Below are 19,917 nucleotides of genomic sequence, written 5' to 3'. Positions count from 1 at the left end.
GGAGGGGGAGGAGAAGAAGAAGAAGAAGAAGAGAAAGAAGAAGAAGAAGAAAGAAAGAAAGAAAGAAAGAAAGAAAGAAAGAAAGAAAGAAAGAAAGAAGGAGGAGGAGGAAATAGGAGAAGGAGAACAGAAAGAAGAAGAAGAAGAGGAAGGAGGAGAAGAAGAAGGAGGAGGAGGAAGAAGAAGGGGAAGAAGGAGAAGAAAAAGAAGAAGAAAAAGAAAGAAAGAAAGAAAAGAAAGAAGGAGAAGAAAAAGGAGGAGAGGAAGAGGAAGAGGAGAAAGGATAAGAAGGGGAAGAGAAAGAGGAAGGAGAAGGAGGAGGAGGAGAAGAAGGAGGAGGAGGAAGAGAAGGAGAAGGGGAAGAAGGAGAAGAAGAAGAAAGAGAAGGAGGAGGAGAAGAAGAAGGAGGAGGAGGAGGAGAGAGGAGAAGGGAAAGAAGGAGAAGAAGAGGAAGGAGAAGAAGAAGAGGAAGGAGAAGGAGAAGAAGAGGAAGGAGAAGGAGAAGAAGAGGAAGGAGAAGGAGAAGAAGAGGAAGGAGGAGGAGGAAGAAGAAGGGGAAGAAGGAGGAGAAGAAGAAGAAGAAAGAAAGAAAGAAAAGAAAGAAGAAGAAGGAGAAGGAGAAGGAGGAGAGGAAGAAGAGGAAGGAGAAGAAGGGGAAGAAGGGGAAGAGAAAGAGGAAGAAACACCGGGAAGAAGAGAAAAAGAGAAGGAAGCGAAGTGCCACAGGGATCTCTAATGACCACATCAAACACTTATGACAGGGAGGAGTGGAAGCTGGAAGATTAGTAGCTGCAGCTACACATGTCAGGTGCTTCCTGCTAGCTTCTGTTTGCCTTCCCCAGCTGGAAGCTCACACGGGGCCAGGCTTTGCGTTAGGGAGAACAGGATGCAGGTGGAATGGGGAGCCAGTCCAAGACTGGAAGGACCTGCGGGGTGAGACCTCTTCCAGCACCTGGGTGCCAGGGGCCTCCGCAGGGTGAAGAAGGAATGCATTGGTCCCCTGAATACCTGCAACTAGAACTCATAAAAAGTCAGTATTGGTGGCCTCTGGTCTCCAACAGCAGTCCATACTGCGTGGCAAGGGGGCATCAGGGAAGGTGTGCAGCCAAGGGGAGCAGGCTGGCGCATCGATCACAATAGCTACACCCTGGTCAGGTGTCAGGTGCCTGTTGCCAAAGCGCTAAGCCTCACCTTCCTGCATCCTCTGCTTAGAGTAGGAGAAGCTGACTGGCACGGTGTGAGGGGCCCACTGAGCTAGCTGGCTCCCCGAGATGGCCACCAAGCATCGGAGTGACACAAAAGCATCAAAGTTCTATGGAAACATACATTGTCGGGAGTAATCCAACATCACAGGGCAGTTTGACTGAGAGCCAGCCCCTGGCCCAAGGATGGCAAGGTGTCAGCCAAGGGGAAGTCCACAGCCTAGGACGGCAGAGGCTTGGAGAAGACGGGCTGGGAGGGAAGGGCAAGGTTCAGGCCCAGAACACCTGGAGCGGGAAGGGGGCTGACATGGGAAAGGGGCCGTAACCGGAGAGACTGGGGTGGCCAAGAACAAAGTTGTCCTAGCTCACTCTTTTGTCTTGGGCTGAATCTGCCTCTGCAACAGCCCCAGCTAGGGCCCCCAGCACCCTGGGGGCGTGCTTCTGGCTCTCTGCTCGAAGGCCAATCCTGCCTCCGGCGCACGCTAGACAGCTCCATGCCGCAAGTCAGGGCACTCAGGATTCTGACCTTGGAATTGTCATGGCCTCGTGGCCCAGGGAGAGTCGCTTAACGTCTTTGGGGCCCAATTTCCTCACCCTTAAAATAAAGACATTTTCACCCATGCCACCGTTACAGGATCTGGTCTGGTTAAGAAAGTTCTTTTGCTTGGGGCGCCTGAGTGGCTCAGTCAGTTAAGCGACTGCCTTCGACTCAGGTCATGATCCTGGGGTCTGGGATCGAGCCCCGCATCAGTGGGGAGCCCGCTTCTCCCTCTCCCTCTGCTGTTCCCCCTGCTTGTGCTCTCTCTCTCTCTCTCTCTCAAATAAATAATTTTTTTTTTTTTAAAAAAGAAAGTTCTTTTGCTTTTCCTTCATCTCCTCATATATACTGGCACATAATTACGGTGGCACGTAATTCAAGACTCCTAGTATTTTCTCCCTTTCACCAATAGGCATATTCACTGATCCCTTGTTAAATTCCTGTCCCCTGCTGTCACACCATGTCTATGAACATAACGGGACTTACTAGCTACTTACCTCAAGCAAGAACCATATCCACCATAACCAGTTCAGAATTCAAACACCAAAACCAGTCCCCTAGGAACTAGAGTAGAGCAAGGCATCAGTGTGGCTGGTGGCATGGAGTCAGGGCCTACGAGGATGTATGGGTGGCTCCGAATATATACCCATTTCCACCGCTGGCCAAACACCACAACCATCTCCAACTCATCAAATAAACGTACACACCTATGAAATCTAGACTGCAGGGGTGATCTGCAGAGGAAACTGAGCCAACCCTTATGCCACATCCGATAACTGGGAGGCTGCATCTTGTCCAGCTTGGAAGAAATGGAGAAACCTAAGACGACACAGGAAATGTTAAGGTGTTTTCCCACTCTCCCAAATTCCACCCTCCCTTTCCCTCCCTGTCTCCTTCCCTTCGGCTCCCCCTGACTGAGCTTATCCCTCCCACCCCACCTCCTGCAGACCAGACCGCTCTTTACCGGGGTGGCCGCTCCCTAAGAAGGCGAGCTTCTCAAGGAGTCGACGACACGCCTCCAACAAATGCTTGTACCAGACGCCATGCGTGTCTGGCTCCGGGAAGGGAGAGCACGCGTCCCCCCCACAGTGTTGAGCACAAAGCTTCCTGCAGAGCAGGTGCACCATGTTTCCGAATGTCTACCGAGTCGCTCTACCCGTTAGGTCTTCCAAGGGACTCCAGCCACTTCCTTACAGAGGCCGTGGCTCCTTAACCTCCTCAAATGCCTTCCTACTGTGTCTCCCGTTCCTTCAGCCTAGTTTCAATAAACGGTCAGGTGAACTCGGGCCTTCAGCTGGGGCAACAGGAATAGCCACGGGTCCATGAGTGTCTCTTTTCCACCCCAGAGGCCTCAGGCTGCCCCGGATCCCCTCCATGGAAGGCAGACATCGGCATGAAGGGGCCCTGAGGAAGGCCCCTGGTTCGAGCAGGAGAATCTAATATAGGCAGGCGCTGAGCACCAGGGAGGAAGGGCTGGACGCTCACCTGGGAGCAGTAACCTTGCCCTTGTCACCTCCCATGGCGGTGGCTCTGTCTCTCCCGCCTCCCAAGGCCTCCACCGCCAACTTCTCTGTCATCTGGTGCTACACGCAGAGAAAGCGCCGTAATTTCCACCGCAGGCATCTGAGGCCAGAGGTCAAGGGCACGACCGGCAGGTGAGCCCCGGAGGTAGGGTTTTCCAAGAGTGGCAAGGCCACTTTTCACCGGTCGAGACTCCAGGCCCATCGAGAACAGGAGCGGGCTACGGTGCCAGTTTGGAAGCAAGAGCCGAAGGGGGCGGTCAGTGTCCCCACACCCCCCTGCCTGAACCACCTCCAAAGCGGATGCCCCGGAAAATCACGCCAGAGGCTGCCAGGCCCGGTCTAGCCAGTGCTTTTCCACGAGAGGAGAGAGCAGCGGGGGCCCGGTGCTACTGGAGACCTGCGGTGAGTGAGGTGACTTTCTGGCCCTGATTCCAGATGGTGACAGCTTCACGAATGAACCTGGGGAATACTCATGGACACTCGTGCCCCCACTAATGAGCCGTATGAGTGGATCCGTTTTGCTTAATATCTTCATCCTGGTGTCACCGCCCGCAATAGGTGCCCGCCACACCCAAAACCACCGCTGTGGGTGCAGCGTGAGAATACTCGGCTTGGGGTCCACACCCTTCCAGTAGTGGGGGAGACTGCAGTTTGTATAGCTTACACCAAATTTAGAAAATTAAGATCACTCAGAAAAGTTAAAGCGATTTTCTCCACTCATTCAAATTCTGCTCGCTTTCCATCCCTCTGGTCCTCCTTTGTCCTCTCTCTCTCTCCTTCTCCCTCTCTGCCTCTCTCTGTCTCTGTCTCTCTCACTTTTTGCCCCCGCCTCTCCCCACCCCCGTATCTGTATTTTCAGCCCCGCCGGCTGCTGACTAGGACCAGAACCAAACGCTCCGGTGTCCCTGAAACCCACGATTTCACCGAATGAATGATCACCGCGAAGGTTACTTGAACGGCGCTCCCAGCCCCTGAAACGAGCCCTGTCAAATCCAGGTCCGTGGGGCGCTTTGTTTGAAGGGGACGCGGGCTAGGCTTACTGCACGTTTCTTACACGTGCACGCTGGAACCTGCAGCTTGGCCCTCGCCTCTCTGGCGGCCCGCCCGCCGGGGACAGAAACATCCTCGCGCTGCAACTGTCCCGTCTCAGACCCTCGAGCCATTTGTCACGCGCGCGCTCCGGGCGAGGCTGCCCCGGCGCCGCGGACGACCCTCGCCCCGGGAGAGAGGCGGGGCATCGCGCGGCGCGGGGAGGGGCACCCCGGGAATAACGGGACTCCCCGGTCCCACTCTTGCTGCTTGGCCCCCTCTTCCCTACGCGGCGGCCCTCCTTCCCTCTGCGAGGTGACCAATCAACCACCGCAGCGGCCCCGGCGAGACGCCCCGCCGCCGCCCGGGGGACTCAGGTGAGCCAGGGGCGGCCCCCTACCACCCCCCCCGGCCCGCGCCGCTTTCCCACGCCCACCTGCGCCCGGCTCCCCGCGGGTGCTGCCCCCGGGCGGCGGGTTCGAGCCCCGGCACCCCCCGCCCCCCCCACCCCGGGCGGGGAGACACCCCCGCGGCGGCGGCCGAGCGCTCCGCCCCCCTGGGCTCCCGGGAGCCTGGTGGGAGCCGTGCGGGCGCCCGCCACTTACTCTTGAGTCTTCAGGCAGGCGTAGAAGCCAGCCATGGTGCTTCGGAACTGCCGCGCTGCCCAGGGGCTGGCGCCGCGGCCATGCGGGTGGGAGAGCTCGGCAGCCAGGGGCCCGCACGCACAGCCCACGCCCGCGGGCCGGTGCACTAACCCAGATAAAGTTTCTGCTCGAGGCCTCTCGCTGGCTGCTGAACTGGGTCCAAAATGGGCCGGGCTTGTTCCTTACGAGGCTGCGAACTGTTACCTCCCCTTTTTCCCCTGCCTCCGACTTCCCGCCACCGCAGCATCCTCCGTGCAAAATACCAGACGCTCGGTCTTAGACTAAGTCTGTATCCCCGCGGGGCTAAGGAGTGTGCGGAGTCTCTAGGAGGGGAAGCCCTCCGGGCTTAGCCCAGACCTTTACCCCCGGGGCAGAGACGGACGCTCACCAGCCTTGGGAAGGCAATGTGAATAAGTCACTTTCTGGCATTTTAGATTCTGCAGGCTGGGGGGCGGGTGGGACAGAGGGGAGAAGAGAGAGGTGAGGCAGATTTTAAATAGCAAGGTTGCAAACATTCCCCCCTCAATCTGAACACTATTTTTGGCCCTTCTGAGCTGTTCCCGTTCAATCTTAAGGAAAATGATTTACACCCTAAGCAAGGCTGGAGTCACAAAGCTGAGAGAGAGAGAGTGAGAGAGAAGAGAAGAGGGCATGAATGTCCTTAAAATTGTGAAATCTCAATGCCCTTCAGATGGAAGTCCCCAGCAAAGATCGTGTGTGCACAGTGGATCCCCATTATAACACGGTTTACATTACATGGATTCAGAGATACCGCTGATCGGATTGTGTCTGCAGAAAACCGAGAGAACTAGAGAAAGAGCAAAAATGCCACCTAAGGCTTACGGTCTGAAAAACCCAGCGGGGGCCTCTTTCCCAACCCCAGTTCAATAAAAAGGTGTCTCTGCCCTGGCATCTGACATGTGGAGGCAATATTTGATTTTGCAATATTTTGATTTTCGAAGTGTCTGGTGACAGTATGAAAAGCAAAGCAAACATGGGTGCGGGCTTTGGGCTTTTTAAAATTACTGCGAGAAATCAAGGGTTTTTTAAAGGGCAAGATTTCTCCTGTGTGCGTGTTCCGGGGGGATCATTACACACTGCAGGAGGGGCCTAATCTGACAGCCTTTCTAAATCTGCCTTCCCTGGCTTAGAAGAAAGCAGAAAACCAGGTCCCGGCCCCTCAAGGGGTATTAGGCAGTCTGTAGTAGGGTGCCTTCTTTTCCCTTCCGTCTTCAATAGGCAACACCCTGCTTCTGAAATTTCACTGGGTGAGTAGACTGGGCTCTCTGGAGCGGGGCAGTGCGAGGGCCCCTCTCTTCTTAACTTGGTAGTTGGGGGGGAGCATAACTGCCCAAGGACTAGATTTACACGGTGCATGCTGAATCCTCACCTGTGGCTAAGATTTCTAGCAAGAATTCCTTTCTAGCTAGAATTTATGGTCATTTCTCTATGATTCATATGTGGCTTGCCCACTTAATGGATTTTCTGCAATTATGGTTTAATCAACACATAACTTCTGTCTACCCCCAGTTGTCATGTCAGCAGGTGGTTAGGAAAGACCCATTTTGTTATTATTATTATTATTTTTAGGAAAAACCAGTTTTAATACTGGCCAGAGAAGAAGCTAATTAGGAAGGCAAATCCATGTCATTCCCCTTCCACTCAAATAGAACACACTCCGAAAACCACAGAATTTTTTTAAAGATTTTATTTATTTCTTTGACAGAGAGAGAGAGAGCACGAGCAGGGGTAGGAGCAGAAGGAGAGGGAGAAACAGGCTGAGCAGGGAGCCCGATTCGGGGCTCGATCCCAGGACCCCGGGATCACGACCCGAGCTGAAGGCAGACGCCCAAACGACTAAGCCACCCAGGCGCCCCTCACAGAACTTTGTTTTTCAACTACACATCCTTTGTGATCATTTGGCCAACTCCTTTCTTCCATTGCTAGGAATAATCAGGAGTGGAGGGTCCACAGAAAATCTATCCTGGAATTCCCAGACTGCCCTGATGGCTCCTTCTCCTGAATTCTTGCATCGCCTGTGGTCAGGACTCCAGAGCCAGAGCTGGGTTCAAATCCTGCCTAAGTTTCTGACGTGTGATAGCTGGATTGGGATTCTGAGAGAAAAAAGATTCTTAGGAGGTCCGTGCTGAAGTATTTAGAGGTGAAGTGTAAGGATGTCTGCAATTTATGCTCAAGTAGGTCAGGAAAAAATGGGTAGGGATGTGTGTGTGTGTGTGTGTGTGTGTGTGTAGAGAGAGAGAGACAGAGAATGGAATGAGAGAGCACACGTAGTAAGATGTTGACACTTGGTGACCATAGGTGAGCCTGTATGCGTCTTCATTATACTAGTCTTCCAACTTCCCTGTAGTTTGGAAGTGTTTTCAAAATTAAAAGTTGGGGATAAAATCTTAGTTCTGCCTGCCCTGATCAGCTGTGGTAGCAGCAAATTATTTCCACCTTGCAAATCCGAGTTCCCTCGGCTCGAAAATGGACATGTTAATAGAACCTCCCCACATAGGGTTGTTTATGGGGATTCAATTGAGAGAACAAATGTCATGCCCTTAACATGGGGCCTGTCCCTTAGGAAGGCCTGCAGAACTGGGAGTGACTGCTATTATCATGCCATCGTCATTCCACCCGTGATCATATACTCTCTCTCATTGTCCTCGCGTGTTTCACATGCAGACATCCTATATCCTTTGCTCCGGTTTTAAGCCTCCAGAGGGCAAAACGCATTTCTTACGCTTGTTCTTGTATCTACCGTCGTAGGTGGTACGGCCCCGTGTAACCCAGAGCTCGTGAGCGGGATACCTTGTTAGTTACCGTTCTGTGAAACCTGCAGTCGTATCGCATTGCCTGGAAAATGACCGCATGCCCAATGGCGACCGCATGTCGTCAGCCATTCCTGACGACAGCATCGCACGGTGGGCGCTGGGTAAGAAGGCAGGCTACCAAGACAATCGCTGGGGAATAGGTTTCATAAATTCTTCGGATTGAAGGTAGATACCTTCCTGCACCACCAGACTTTTTTTTAAATCCCCGGAGGGCTTACATTCCACTGCTTGGCTTGCCGGATGAGGAGGACCTCTACTAAGCAAGTTGGGCACATCCTTAGGATGCCAGGCCAACAAAGCAGATTTCCAGGGGTAGCAGGGTACAGCTCCTCCCTCCCAACAAAGGGGAGAGCACAAACACTGTGACGGATCCCCCCACCCCAGCTCTTGGAGGAATGCCTCCATTGCTTTTGGAGGGAATCTGATCTTCCTGGCTCCAACCATTGATTCCAGTGAGTCTTAAACAGGCAGGGTAAATTCAACTGAAACCTTCAGGACTGACTTCAAAAACCCTGCCAGGACCTTTAAACATCTGGCTCTTGAAAAATCTCTGTGAGCACCAGAGCCTGAAATGGAGAATAGTGAGACTCCCTCACTTCTGAACAGATGCAAACCATTCCAGAAGGTTCCTCTCAGTCCGTGTCTCTCCTCCCTTTCCTTTTGGCTTCTGTCGCCCTCCTTCCTCTTTCCTTCTCCCCTCGGTCCGACCTCCTGAGGCTCACTGAATGAGTTCCCTTCCTGCTAAAGGCTGGCAAAGAAGCAGTGGGTTCAAGGGTTAGAAATGAGAGAGACAAAGCAGGTTAGTGTCTGCATCCATGTGACTGTGCTGATCGCAGCATCCCAGATGGAGGGACATCTCACGGAGCTTTGGGAGGACAAGCTAGTGAGCTGGGTTATGGCTTCTGTGGAGCCATTCATCCTGACATCTCAGCGTGCCTGTAGAGTATCTGCCCTCATAACACCCTAGGGAGTCTGCAGGCCAGTGGGATCCAGGAATTAAAGACCAACAGAGCCAGGAACATCTCTAAGGGAGCTGGACTGGGGAAAGCTACACTCGGTGGGGCAGGGAATTCCCCCAACCCCCAACATTTATAAACAGGTCAAGTCTGATATAGATTTGCATTCAGGGTGGAGGAGGTAGAAATGGGGAGGTGGAACCCGGGAACTGGGGAGGGGAGGGACGCCTCCCTGGGGTTGGAGGGATTAAAGGTGGAATGCTTACAGAGCAGGCATTTGCTGATAGTAATTCCCAATCCTGCCTACTTCCTTCTCCTCCTCCTCTATCAGGTAGTTTTCAGTCATTGAGTATCTCCATCCACCTGGACACCTCGGATCGGGGAGGGGAGGGGACAACCAGGAAAGTTACCATCATTTGCCATGCTCCAGGCTTGTCCTTGTGGCAGAGAAGAGCAACCAGATTTGGAGGCAGGCTATGTTATATAGAATGTTTAGAATGTCGTTTTATTGCTCTCAGGCTATATGTCCAATAACATGAACTTGGCTCCAGGTGTGGGCCTGACTGAACAGACAGAGAAGAGTTTGTAAATAGACATCGTGGAATGTTTCTAAACACACACCCATCCATCCGCCGGCCCGCTTGATTGGCCCGTTTTCAGATTCTCCCTTTCTCAAGTGGAAGCTGGAGCTCAGATGGGGCCAATGATGTTGGAGGGAAGGTGCAAGGATGTGGAAGGTCCTTGACAGCTCCTTGCTGGATGCATTCATTTCCTTTCCCCGGGCCAGGCGAAAACTCCAAAATGATCCCCTCCACTCTCCCCCTCTCCCTGGCCCTCAAAAGCCTGGGGGTGGAACAGTGCTCAGGAAGGAGGAACCAACATTCTTTTCCCTCATCTCCAGCCATGGCCAAACTAATGCTCTCCAACCTGCAAATCGCCAGGAAAGAGAAAGCACACACATGTACCACTCACACTTCGCTTAGCCCAGAGCCTGGAGGTGTGAGGCAGCTGGGGCCCTACGGCTGCCACCTCTGTGGTCAGAGACCCTGCCAAGTGTCACCTCCCCTACAAGACCCTGCCAAGCGTCACCTCCCCTCACCATCCAAAGCCTGCATGCCCCCCCTTCCGTCCAGCCATCAGCCCAGGGAGCAAAGGCCCAGCCAGGAATGCCACCCCCGCTGGAGGAGGGAGACTCGCCTGGCACTGTAAATGGGGTTTTTACCACCTAGGCAGGCACAGGCCTGGTCTGGCTTCCTCATCCAGGGAGCTGAGAGGGAAGCGAGCCCCCCTAGGTCTGGAATCAGTGATTCACACCGGCCTACCCAAACAGCCCCCTGCTGTCATTTTATTTCCTCCATTACTTAACATCCTGGAGAAGGAGTTCCTAGCCCTTCCTCCCAGGCCTTTGGCATCCTGAGTTGAATGACCGGTCAGTGGGACAAGGAAAGGCATGTAGCCAGGGCGGCTGGCCTCTAAGAACTCCCCGAAAAAAGAAAGAAAAAAAATGGTTAAAAAATTCTAATGGCACACACCGGTATAAAATAATGAAACATGAAAGCCCCCTCTCTACTCTTCATCTCCCAAAGTCTTGGGTTCCTTCCAGGAAAGAAAAAAGTTGTATGTGTAAATATATATATACTTTTATATATATATAATTTATGTGCAAAAACAGAAATGAAACAAACAAATCATGCTCTACACGGCTCTTGCATTTGCTTTTGTTCTACCTAGTAAGCTATCTTGACAATCTCTTCCTCCCGGGCCAAAAAGGTGTCCCTCATCCTTTGCTAACTGCACATCAACAGACTCTCAAATGATCCTTGGGAATGAAAATTGGAGAACTGCTACACTGGCCTCTCTCTCATACTCGCCGCCAGAGTGTGTGTCCTGGTTCCTCAGCACTTCAGATGAACAAGTTCTGGGGCTGTAATGTGCAGACTATAGTTCATAAGACTGTATTCTATACTCGAAAGTTGCTAAGAGAGTAGATTTTACATGTTCTCACCCCCCAAAAATATAATTATGTGACGCGATGAAGGTGTTAACTAACTTTATTGTGGTAACCATTTCACAATATGTATGTGTATCAAATCACCATGTTGTACACCTTAGACTTATACCATGTTATATGTCAATTATATCTCAATAAAGCTAGAAAAAAAAATCCTACGGTAGAACTTCTAGTTTCCAGGTCTGCGTGTAAGAGCTTGGAAGTCCCGATGACAAGTAAAAAGCTGAACAGACTGAAAAATCAGCAACTCTTCTTGGATCTGTAAGAGACGGGAGGACTTAAGGCAACCTTCTGTCCCCAAGACTGGAGAGACCGACAAGCAAATATAGGGAGACACGGCTTCCCAAAGCCAAGATTCACTAACAGAAATGCCACAGGAAGTGGTGCCTGGGTTAAAACAACAACAACAACAACAAAACCACCTGGACTGTAACTAACAAACGATGGAGGCTCAGTGTGGCCAACCCTGAGAGTTAAAAACTAGCCAGGCTAACTAAAAAAAAAAAAAAAGAGAAAGGATACAAATTGCTAATACCAGAAATGAAAGAAGGGACATCACTACCAATCCTATGGACATTAAAAGGGTAATAAAGGAATACTATGGATAACTCTAAGCCCACAAAGTTGATAACCTAGATGAAATGGACCAATTCCTTGAAAGACACAATTTGCCAAATTCACACAAGAAATAGACAATTTAAATAGGCCTATGTCTATTACAGAAATTGTTTAAATTACTTATTGACATAATAATCTTCCAAAACAGAAAGCAACAGGCCCAGATGGGTTCACTGGCAAATTCTACCAAACATTTAAGTAAGAAATTATACTACTTCTCTACAATCTCTGTCAGGAGATGAAAACAGAGGAACTATTTCTTAATTCATTCCATGAGGCCAGCATTACCCTAAAACCAAAACCAGACGAAGAAATTACAAGAAAACTACAGAACATTATCTCTCAAGAACATAGATGCAAAAATCCTCAACAAAATATTATCAAATTGAATCCAACAACATATAAAAAATGGTATTTATTCCACAACAAATGGTAGGCATTCCAGATATATAGGGCTGGTTCAACATTCAAAAATCAATTAAACAGGCTAAAAAAGAAAAATCATATGAATATCAATAGATACAGAAAAAAGCATTTCACAAAATCCAACACCCATTCATGATTAAAAACTCTGAATAAACTAGGAATAAAAAGAACTTCCCTAACTTGATAAAAAATTGTTAAAAATACTTACCATTTACATCATTCTTGATGAGAAACTCGAGGCCGTCCCACTAAGATCAGAAACAAGGCAAGGATGTCACTCACCACTTTTTTTCTTTTTCTTTTTTTTTTTTAAACATTTCATTTATTTATTTGACAGAGAGATAGACAGAAGAGCACAAGCAGAGGGAGAGGGAGAAGCAGGCTCTGCACTGAGCAGGGAGCCCGATGCGGGACTCGATCCCAGGACCCTGAGATCATGACCTGAGCTGAAGGCAGACGCTTAACCATCTGAGCCACCCAGGCGCCCCAACTCACCACTTTTTTTCAACATCATACTGGAAATTGTAGCTAATGCAATAAGACAAAAAAGGAAGTAAAGGTATACAGATTGGAAAGGAAAAAAACAAAACTGTCTTTGTTCACAGATAATATGATTGTCTATGTAGAAAACCTGGAAGAATCAACAATAAGACTACTAAAACTAATAAACAGTCATAGCAAGGTTGAAGGATACAAAGTTCATCTACAAATGTCAATCCCTTTTCTATATGTCAGCAATGACCAAATGTAATCTGAAATTAAAAACATAATGCTATTTATATTAGCACCCCCACAAATGAAGTGTTTACCTATAAATCTAACAAAATGTGTACGAGATTTTCAAATTTCCTATGAGAAAACCTACAAAACTCTGATGAACAAAATCAAAGAAGATCTAAATAAATAGAGAGATATCCCACGTTCATGGGTAGGAAGACTCAATATTGTCAAAATGTCAGTTCTTCCCACCTTGATCTATAGAGTCAATGTAATCCCAATAAAAATCCCAGCAAGTTATTTTGTGGCTATTGACAATGTGATTCTAAAGTTGATAATGGAGAGGCAAAAGACCCAGAATAGCCAACACAATATTGAAGGAGAAGAACAAAGTTGAAGAACTGACTCTACCTGACTTTAAGACTTACTAGAAAGCTACAATAATCAAGACAGTGTGATATTGGTAAAGAATAAACATAGATCAATGGAACAGAATGGAAAGCCCAGAAATAGATTCACATAAATATACTCAAGTGATATTTGACAAAGGAACAAAGGTAATACAATGGGGCAAAGATAGTCTTTTTAACAAATGGTACAGGAACCGCTAGACAGCCACATATGAAAAAACAACTCTAGGGGCATCTGGGTGGCTCAGTCGGTTAAGCGTCTGCCTTCAGCTCAAGTCATGATCTCGGGGTGCTGGAATCGAGCCCTACATTGGGCTCCCTGCTCAGCAGGGAGTCTGCTTCACTGCCCCCCCCCCACCCGCTCATGCTCTCTCTCTCTTAAATAAATAAATAATCTTTAAAAAGAAAAATAAATCTAGACATATATTTTACACCCTTCACATAAATTAACCCAAAATGAAACATAGACCTAAATATAAAACACAAAACTGTAAAACTCCGGGAAGGTAACATAGGAAAGAACCTAGATGACCGTGGTATGGCAATGACTTTTTAGATACAGCACCAAAGACACAATCTATGAAAGAAATAACTGATACACTAGACTTCATTAAAATTAAAAATTTCTGCTCCGTGAAAGACAATGTCAAGATAACAAGAAGACAAGCCACAGACTGGGAGAAAATATTTGCAAAAGACACATCTGATGAAGGACTGTTATCCAAAATATACAAAGAACTCTGAAAACTCAGCAGTAAGAAAACAAACAACCTGATTTAAAAATGGGCCCAAGACCTTCACAGACAACTCACCAGAGAAGACATACAGATGGCAAAGAAACATATGAAAAGATGTTCCACATTATATGCCCACACAAAAATGTACGTGCAGATGTTTACAGCCGCTTTATTCATAATTGCCAAAACTTGGAAGCCACCAAGATGTCCTTCAATGAGTGAATGGATAAATAAACTGTGGTATATTCAGACAATGGGATATTATTCAGCACTAAAATGAAATGAACTACTAAGATATGAAAAGAATGGAAGATCCTTGAATTCCCATCGCTAAACGAAAGAAGCCTGCTGTGGTCTGAATGTTTGTATCCTCCTAAAATCCATATGTTGAACACCTAAATGCTAAAGGTGATGGTATTAGGAGGTGGGGTATTTTGGAGGTGAGGCATTTTGGAGGTGATTAGGTCGTGAGAGCAGAGCCCTCCTGAATGGGGTTAGGACCCTTAGAAAAGAGGCCCCAGGGCTAGCCCAGTCCTCCCACCATGTCATGACACACTCAGAACTCAATAGTCTACACCCAGAACCCCGAAGAGGGCCTTCACCTGACCACCCTGGCACCCCGATCTTGGACTTCCAGCCTCCAGGACTGTGAGAAATGTTTGTTGTTTATCACTCGTGATATGGCATTTTGTTATAGCAGCCCAAATGAACTCAGAAGCCAGCCTGAAAAGGTTACATACAATGTAACTATATGACATTCTGGAAAAAGGCAAAAGTGTGGAGACAGTAAAAAGATCAGTGGTTGTGAGGATTTAGGTGGGGGAGGGATGAATAGGCAGAGCACAGAGGATTTTTAAGACAATGAAAATCCTCTATATAATAGTGTAATGATGGATACACGTCATTATACATGTGTCCAAACTCATAGACTGTCCAACACCAAGAGTAAACCCTAATGTAAACTATGGACTTGGGCGATGATGATGTGTCCGTGTAGGTTCATCAGTCGTGACGGATGTGCCACTCTGGTGGGGGATGTTGATAGTGAGGGAAGCTATGCACGTGTGGGGGCAGGGACTATATAGGAAATCTCTGTACCTTCCTCCTAATCTTGCTGGGAGCCTAAAACTGCTCTAAAAAAGAAGTCTTTACAAAAGTTAATTAATTTAAATAAGTGGGAAGAAAAGTCACAGTGAGGCATGGCATGGGGAAATGAAAACAGCTGATTTGCTGCAAAGGTGTTCTGAATGGAGGGCCCCAGCAGGAAAATGTCGTGGAGGCTCCTTCATGCCCACCCCACCTAATTTTGGGGTGTTCACTCCTGAGTGCCCCCTTCCAATCCCCAGCCTTGTCTCATTGGACCGAGCAGAGCTCCAGGAGCCCAGATGCTACCCCCACTCCCCAACACCAAACACAACCTTCGATCTGAAATCTCATCTCACTCCTGTGTGGTGAAGGACAATGACAGGCACATAGGGGTCCATCAAAATCAATGCAAAAATGCAAACTCTGTTAGGGTTGGTGTGAAAAATCTCCAGCATCACAGTACTTTATCACACACTGTGGGAAATGACATATATTTTTAAGAACCTTGGGAAATTTTTTCATTCTTTTTAATTCTGATAATGGACCTTGTGACCACTGCAATAGAGTTTTCATTTGGGGGCCGGGTTTTTCACTCCCTTATGTTGAGAGAGTGAATATACAAACGGATAATAGCCAGACCATATATGACAATAGAACTCTGACGCAGATCTCTACAGCAACCAGCAGGGAAGTCAAACTACAACCTCTCAGTAATCGCCCCCAGATTCCCTATTTTTGCCACTGTCCCACGCTCTCCCAATTCAGGAAGAGCCAAAGGAAGCCAAATAGGCTTCACCAATGAATCACATGGGATGCCCTGCTTCTCCTTAGACTTAGAGAGGGATCTAAATGCTGGGGTCCCTGACCCCCAGAGCAATGGTCTTAGCCAAGTGTTCACTGCTGACAAGTGGGCTCAAAAACAAAACTTAATAACCTGCAAAGCCTCCATGTGGGAACCACGAGTCAGGCTCTGGCCCAGGTCACGGAGAGGTTAACACACCTGGCTTTTCCTGCCCATTTGGCCTGCTGGCGGGGGAAGGGATAAGCTCCTTTGATGAGTGTACAAAAGATTTATTAAAGAATGAAGGAAAAGAGTCAAGGATCTTTGTGGGGTTTTTTTTTTTTTTCTGACTTGGTCACCAACTGGGGCTTTTGGCAAGGCACTTAAGGTTCCTGGGTCTCAGTTTTCACATCTGTAAAATAGTAACAATAACCTCCACCCTTCCTGGCTGACTGGATCACCTTGAAGATCTGAAGAAATAATGTGTGTTTAATTACTAAGTGACTATGTTTAATTTTCTAAGTGTTATACAGATTCCTATATTCCTAGGGGACAAACACTTACAATGGGGCCCTAGCAGAGGGAGGCCACGTGAGAAGGGGCATGTCTTCTCATGTTCTTCATGTCTTGTGGCTGAGCTCCAAAGCCCACGGTCTACACCAAGGGCTCTGTCCCTTGAAAAAGCCTCCCTCCGAATCCTCGTGATCCCTGTGTGCCAAGAAGTGGCTTATTCACGTCAATGAAGCCTCACCGTTCTCTGAATATGCCCAGCAATGCAAACCATCTCTTGTCTCTCTATGCGCTTAACAGCCTACAGGCCTGCCGCACACCGTGGCTCATCCCCAGAGCAGAGTAAGGGAGGCAGCCCAGTTGGATGGGTGAGAGTGTGGGTTGTAAAACCAGGCTCCTTGGCACATCGCAGCTCTGACACCTGCTGGCTGTGTAGCCTTAGGCAAGTCACATACTCTCTTAACCCAGTTTCCTCATTTGTAAAATAAGGATGCAAACAAAATAGCACCCACTTCACAGTATTGGGGGGAAGATTAATTAAGGCAATATGTGTATACACTTAGAACAGCACCTGGCACTTAGCGAGGGCTTGACAAATGTTTGTTATTGCTATCGTTGTGCAGCGTGGGCTGTGTGATCCCCATTTTAGCCAACTGTAGAGCTAGGACCATAACTGGGACCCTTGGTCTAAGAAAAGTCATTCTATGAAAATGAGTGCACCCGTGGAATGGAAGAAAGCATTTGTAAACCATATATTTGATAAGGAATTAATATCCAGAATATATAAAGAACCCCTACAACTCAACGACAAAAACCAAACAACCCAATTTTTAAAAAGGGCGAAGGACTTGAGTAGACATCTCTCCAAAGAAGATATACAAATGGACAACGTGCACCCAAAAAGATACTCAACATCACTCATCATTAAGGAAATGTTAATCAAAACAGCAATGAGATACCACCTTACACCCATTAGGATGGCTAGTATAAAAAAAAAAAAAAAAACAACAGGGGCAGCTGTGGGGGCACAGTCCGTTAAGCATCCAACTCTTGGCTTCAGCTCAGGTCATGATCTCAGCTCAGGTCATGATCTCACAGAGTCTGCTCTGAGAGGTTCTCTTCCTCTCCCTCTGCCCTTCCCTCACCTAAAATAAATAAATGAATCTTTGGGAAAAAAGAAAGCAGAAAGCAGTAAGTGTTGGTAAGGATGTGGAGAAAATGGAACCCTTGTGCACCATGGATAGGAATGTAAAATGGCACAACCACTATGGAAAACAGTATGGAGGTTCCTCAAAAAATAAATAAATAAAAATAGACCCACCTCGTGATCCAGCAATCCCACTTCTGGATATATACTCAGAAGAACTGAAAGCAGAGACTTGAAAAGAGATTCGTATACCCATGTTTATAGTAGTATTATTTGCAACAGTCAAAAGGTGGAAACAACCCAAATGTCCATCGACAGAATGGATAAACAAAACATGGTGTATACATATAATAGAACATTAGCCTTAAAAAGGGAGGCAATTCTGACATACTGCCACACGGATGAACCTTCAGGACATTATGCTGAGTGAAATGAGCCAGTCACAAAAAGACAAATGCAGTGAGATGCTGCTCATGTGAGGTACCAGGAGCAATCAAACATAGAGACAGAAATTAGAATGGCGGTTACCAGGGACTGGGGGACGGGAGAATGGGGAGCTGTTGTTTAATGGGAAGTTTCAGTTTTATAAGATGAAGGTTGTGTGGATGGACGGTGGTAGTGTAGTCCAACAATGTGAATGTACTTAATGCCACTGACTACACACTTAAACATGGTTAAGGTGGGGGCGCCTGGGTGGCTCAGTCTGTTAAGTGTACAACTCTTGATTTTGGCTCAGGTCATGATCTCAGGGTTGTGGGATGGAGCCCCACGTCGGGCTCCACTCTGGGCTTGGAGCCTGCTTAAGATTCTCCCTCCCCTTCTCCCCCTACCCCCACCCCCCCATAGGCATGCATTCTCTCTCTAAAAAAAAAAAAAAAATGGTTAAGGTGAAAGGACACCTGGCTGGCTTAGTCAGTGCAGTAGGTGATCTCAGGGTTGTAAGTTCGAGCCCCACATTGGGTGTAGAGATTACTTAAAAATAAAATATTTTAAAAAGTGGTTAAGGTGGTAGACTTTATGTTTTGTATATTTTACCACAATTTTTAAAAATAAAAAAAAATTTAAATGAGTGCAGTGGCTGGAGGGGAGACAGAGACCTGGGCCAGATTATAAAAGGCAGGCGCCAATTGGGCAAGTGCTATTAAAGGAACAGTGCCAGACCCACAGTTCCTAGCGTGCCATAGGTCTCATGCGCCATCTTGTCAGGCTCTTCCCAGGCTAAAGATTTCTGCTCCATTTCGTGAGAACTTTTCCCCTTGGAACCCAAGAAGATAGGAAATGAGATTTATTTACATATGAATAGACATATTCATATTTACATATGAATAGACCCAGGTATGCTCAGAGTAAGAAAATAACCCTTTTCTTTCTTAACTAGTGAACTGCCCCTCCAATAGGCTGACATTTTCAAAAAGAACTTGACCAAGAACTTCCTGTGGCTCTTAATATAAAGATCAAATTCCTTAGCAAGGTCTTCAGGGCCCTGCACTGTTTGGCCTTGGGGGCCTGCTGACTGCAGCTTCAGCTCCCACTGTGCTTCCCCTTGATCCTCTCTCTGCTCCACCACACTGGCCTTCTTGCAGACCCACCACAGGGCCTTTGCATATACAGATGGTCTCTGACTAGGATGGTTCGACTTGCGACTTTTTGACGTTTTGATGGTGCGATGCACACTCAGTAGAAACCGTATTTCGAATTTTGAATTTTGATCTTTTCCTGGGCTAGTGATAATGCGGTATGATACTCTCTCGTGGTGCTGGGCAGGGCAGGGAGCTACAGCAACCAGTCAGCCATGTAATCACGAGAGTCAACAACTGATACACTAACACTCAATCTGTACCCACACAACCATTCTATTTTTCACTTTCAGTACAGTAGCCAATAAATTACATGAGGTACTCAACACTTTATTATAAAGTAGGCTTTGTGTTGGATGGCTTTGCCCACCTGCAGGCTAATTTAAAGTAGGCTAGGCGAAGCTATGATGTTCTGTAGGTTAGGTGTATTCAGTGCATTTTCAACTTACGTTGGGTTTATGGGGAAGTAACCCCAATAGCATATATTTCCCCCTTCTAGAACTTTCTGCAAATGCATTTTAACATTCATTCCTGGGATTATGTGCTGAAGACCTGGCTTGCCGACTGGACTGTAAGTTGCATGAAGGCTGGGACCATGTGTGGTTTTGCTCCTCACTATGACCAGCACGGTGCTTGGCCATAGCAGACAACTTAACAAACATTTGTTGCATAAATGAAAAAACAGAATGAAATATTTACAGAAGTTAAAATAGTTTCAAGTCATGTTTCCAAAGTATAGATTTTTGATCTTAAGAATCCCAAATAAAAGCAGTGGGGTGTTTCCCTGGGTCTGAAAGCTCCTCGAAACCCTCTCTCGTAAAATGACTACATTCTGATTAGGTAGGACAGTTTTGTGGAAACTAAATCTACTTCCCTCCCTCCATATCCCTACTTGCCCCACCCCATCCTATGGCCCTCAGGTGCATTCTGCTGGTGTCCATCCCGAGTGAGGCAACCCCTTAGCCCAGTAAGCAGAAAGCAGGATCCAGAATCAGTGTAGCCACAGCAAGAGGCCAGCAGTTCCTTTGAGCTGCCCACACAGGGCTGAGAGCTAAAGGCCGAGGATAGATGGAAGGAAAAAAGTACCCAGAATACCCACTCTGGAGTCAAGGAATACACATCCTCTGCTATCCCCATAGCCCCAAAGCCCTGCCTAACTGAAGACGGGTGG

At 47.7% G+C, this 19,917-nt stretch overlaps 1 protein-coding gene across 1 annotated transcript in view; it reads right to left on the bottom strand.

Moving 5' to 3' along the window:
- Positions 1-4,932, bottom strand: part of KIAA1210 (KIAA1210 ortholog) — a 67,405-nt gene extending 62,473 nt beyond the window's left edge. The window contains 2 exon segments of the mRNA XM_078064906.1: positions 1,192-1,299; positions 4,898-4,932. Coding sequence (XP_077921032.1) covers positions 1,192-1,299; positions 4,898-4,932 — 143 coding nt within the window.
- Between the last annotated feature and the right edge of the window lie 14,985 nt (positions 4,933-19,917).

This window comes from Halichoerus grypus, chromosome X (assembly GCF_964656455.1).
Source record: "Halichoerus grypus chromosome X, mHalGry1.hap1.1, whole genome shotgun sequence".
In the NCBI taxonomy this organism is placed as follows: Eukaryota; Metazoa; Chordata; class Mammalia; order Carnivora; family Phocidae; genus Halichoerus; species Halichoerus grypus.
The sequence above is the reverse complement of the archived record's forward strand: the minus strand, read 5'-3'. Positions and strand labels throughout refer to the sequence as shown.